Source organism: Elephantulus edwardii, unplaced genomic scaffold, assembly GCF_000299155.1.
Source record: "Elephantulus edwardii isolate Elephantulus edwardi_28Jun2011 unplaced genomic scaffold, EleEdw1.0 scaffold00029, whole genome shotgun sequence".
NCBI lineage: Eukaryota > Metazoa > Chordata > Mammalia > Macroscelidea > Macroscelididae > Elephantulus > Elephantulus edwardii.
In genome coordinates this window covers 15,849,766-15,853,860 of record NW_006399779.1, presented here as the reverse complement: position 1 = coordinate 15,853,860, position 4,095 = coordinate 15,849,766, and the positions used below count along the sequence as shown (strand labels likewise).

General features: G+C 38.6%; 1 protein-coding gene across 1 annotated transcript in view; it reads right to left on the bottom strand.

Annotated features, from left to right (window-relative positions):
- Positions 1-4,095, bottom strand: part of LOC102848618 (chromosome unknown open reading frame, human C11orf74) — an 80,906-nt gene that overhangs the window by 6,840 nt on the left and 69,971 nt on the right. The window contains exon 5 of the mRNA XM_006883791.1: positions 3,745-3,884. Coding sequence (XP_006883853.1) covers positions 3,745-3,884 — 140 coding nt within the window. The remainder of the gene's footprint in view (positions 1-3,744; positions 3,885-4,095) is intronic.

The window sequence follows — 4,095 nt, the reverse complement described above, 5'->3', positions numbered from 1 at the left end:
GTTAATGAGTCTTTCTCCAATCCTGATGCCACATTCCTCCTCATACAGCACTGCTTCCCGAATGATCCATTCTGCATACAGATTAAAAAGGTATGGAGACAGGATGCATCCCTGATGCACTCCTTTCCTGATTTTGAAAAAGTGACATATGAATAAATTTAAAGGCTTCCAAAAGATGGGGCATGTACATCTGAAGGGACAGTAAGCAGGTATTCTGAAAACATCACCAGCATCTTCTTAATAGAATGGGGAGAACCAGGGAAACGGTTTATGTTCTTATCAAGAAAGTGATTAGGAAAAATTATTTAAAAAAAAAAAAGAAAAATTATTTTCATCCTGTCCAATTGGAAAAGAGAAGCATAATAAACCACGTGACATTAAAAAATCACTGAGATCTATTCTTGATAAAAAATATATTCATGGACTAGATGCTTTCGTTACAGAAAAATTGAGTCATGTTGCATGTGTATTTAAGTATTTCATCTGTTGACTGTCAGGCAAGATAGAGGAATTCTCTCAAGTTAGGTTCATTTTAGGATTCTAAGATAGAAGATTGATAAGTTTTTAGGTTACAAGCTGAAATTCTGATTTATTTCAAAGAGAAATAAAAATGTGTGCAATGGAACTCAAAATCCCCTGTTACCAAACAAAAAGCAACTGTGAATTAAGTTATTAACTTGTTATTTTTGCCTAAGGAGCTGAGAGAAATATGTGGATTTCAGGTGTCCAATTTCAAATCTAATTGAAATCTTTTTCTAGCCTCTCGGGGAATGGAATGTGTGCACTATTAGAGAACTGCTAGCATCCTTCCAATGCTCCATGTGACTTATTCTAGCAGAGTCACTGTTAAAAGAGGAATCATTTTCATTCGTGGTGCCACGTCGGCAAATTAAAGAAAACAGAGCTTAATGCTCAAATCAATAATGGCAGCATTTAGCTGGAGGCCATCTTACCCAGTGATATGGTAAATAAACTGTCTATAGGTGAAAATTTTTAGAGTCCATTATGAACTTGAAAAAGAGGACAGCACGCCTATTAAAAAAAAAAAAACACATGCAAAGGTTTCTTCTGGAAACTCTCTTTTCTATGGATTTTTAAAGCATAAAATACAACTTTTTAATCTTCCTAATGTGCAGCTGATTAAAACTTTTAAAGTTTGCCAAAATACAGTAACCAAGGCAAGAATTTGTTCACAAATACTAAGTTAAAAGTTCCTTTAAATGTTTAACTCTGAAGGAAAAACATGCATAGATAAAACAATGAACACATTATCAAAGAATTATGTCAGAGATTTGTATCAGAGAGCTGATGCATTCTCAGTGGGCAATTAAGAGGAAGTGGAGACATCTAGGTTACATTTTCATCTTTGGAGACAGAAGTCACAGAAAGCACCAACCCGCCATAGCCCCACAGCAGCCCTCTGTAAGGCTCCTACAGGGTAGATTTGCTGGAAATTGATGATGATCTTGGACTTTTACTGGAACTGGGAGGCTTTAAAATAAGATTAATGCTATTAACCCAAGGAGGAGTTGGTACAGTACTATGCTTCTAAAGAGTTTTGAAAAGTTACTTTTATTCAATATTCATCTATGGCATGTCCATTTACCAATTCAAACACCCTTTATACATTTTTATTTCAACATTCTGAAAAGTTTATATTTTCTGATAAAAAATTATATCCCTTTTAAAGATATAATCATCTATACAGAATTTTAACTCTCATATTCCTGATTTTTTAACAGATTCCAGATAGATATTATCCAGCTTGTTTTTAAAACCTATGAACTAAACTAGTAATTTCTATAATACTCCTATTAAGTCACTATATAGATATATTGTCTTGATCAAGTCTGCATCAAAAGACCTCTTTAAAGTGTTTAAAAGCAAAGATGTCACCTTGAGGATGAAGGTACATCTGCCCAAAGCTACAGTATTTTCAGTCACTCTGTATGTGTATGTGTATGTGTATGTGTATGTGTATGTGTATGTGTATGTGTATGTGTATAAAAGCTGGATGACGAATAAAGAACTAATGTCACTGAACTATGGAGTTGGCAAAGGATATGAATAAACCATGGGCTGCCACAGAATCACCGACAAAGGGGTCTAGGAAGAACATTCTTGGAAGGCAAGAGGGCAAGACTCACGTAATTAGAGTATATACTCAGGAGAGACCAGTTCCTGGAGAAGGATACCCTGCTTAGTAAAGTATAGGGTGAATGCAAGGACTAAGACCTTCAACAAGGTGGTGACACAGGGGCTGAAACAATGGTCTCAAACCCAGCAACGGCTGTGAGACTGATACAGCATCAGGCAGGTCTTTGTTACCTTGTACACAGGAGGAGGAACCAACTCCACAGTCCCATGTAGAATCACGACCTAAATTGTGAGTAAGTCTTTAAAAGAAGGTGATTCTTGATAGAAATAACTATGCCATATGCTCACTGAATCAGAGAAAACAGTGACTGTCTCTACCATTTATATGGTGACTAGTATGAAAGTCCAGGATGAGTCTGCTGGCATCCCAGATGCACTTTGGGGACATCAGGAAACAAAAGATCTAGCAGCAAAAGACAATTCAAACTTGAAGTATGTGGAATATGTCTGATTGAATGATCACCCCCATAATAGAATACCTTGAAGTGACAAGAGTGGCATGTGAATGATTAAATTACCAAGAAATGCCCTACAGATGTTATTAAAAGAAAATAAGAAAGTGGCTCCAACAACTTCCTGTGACTGATGCCCCACTATGTGGAGTATAAACGAAGGGTCCTGAGTCTTGTGAAGCATACTATTCCCATGCCCTCATCCTCCTTCCCTCTAGGTGTGACAGTGGCCTGGTTTGGGACATTAGAGGAGGAGAATGCCCTATGGAGAGAGGAGATCCAGGGAGAATGAGCAAGGTCACTAAATCTCTCCAAGGAAAAGGACAACCCGCTCACTACAACGATCTCAGATGGCTGCATAAGAGAAATACACTTTTATCTCTTTTTGGTCATTGAATTATTACCGAGATTCTCTGCTACAGAATAGTTTAGCTTTATCTTAATTAATACAAAAGAATTCTAGGACCTTAGAAGAAGCAATAATGCAAAGGAAAGGGGCCAGTTCAAATGAAAAGGAGAAAACCATCTTTCCCTTCCATTGCTTTTTCTCCAGACAGTACCGTCACAGTGCACATCATGCTTTGTTGTTGTTGTTGTTGTTGTTATGTGTCATCGAGTCGCACACTCATTCCCACCACCCAATCACAGAATCGATCCATCTCATCAAGTGTCTTCCTCTCCTGCGCTGCCCCTCCACTCTCCGAAACATGACCAGTCCCAAGGACCAGTCCCTCCTTGCAACATGCCAAAGTACGTCAGACGAAGCTTCAAAATCATTGCCTCCAAGGAGCATTCTGGCTTCACCTTCTCCAGGACAAACCTGCTTGTTCTCCTAGCAGTCCATGGTATATTCAACATTCTTCTCCAGCACCACAGCCCAAAGGTATCAATTCCCTTTCTACCATCCCTAGTTACTGTCCAACTCTGCAATGCACAGTTTACTTTACAAAACAAAAAGTAATTTCTGCATCAGAGCATAAATGCTCTGTGTGTCTAAAAGAAATGTATATGTTAGAGGTGGATGCCACTGAAAGGGTCCATAACGTACAAGTTTTCTCATATCTGAGAACAATTATAAAAGCACAAGTTACTACATCAACATTGCTTCTGTCTCACTGAATCTCATGTGCAGTACCTCTTCCACTGGTCTGCCAACTCCATCTGTGATGGGCCTTGGCTTTACTTCAGGGGTAAGGAGCTGGTATACCGAAGGAATGTAAGAAGAAGCATCGGAGCCGACATCCTGTTCCACTTCCCCTGGCAGCAGCAGCAAATCTGTTGCACACAAAAGATTTTACTTGATTATTTCACATAGCTCATGATTTACCTAAATCATCTAGAAACCTATAATAAAAAATGGAAGCAAATAGGCCCAGGTAAAGGACAGGTCCATTTTACAGTGCCTAATGGTGTCTCTCTGGAGACTAAGGTACGCCTGATACAGGCCATGGTCTTTGCAATCACTTGTTATGCATCAGAGAGTTGG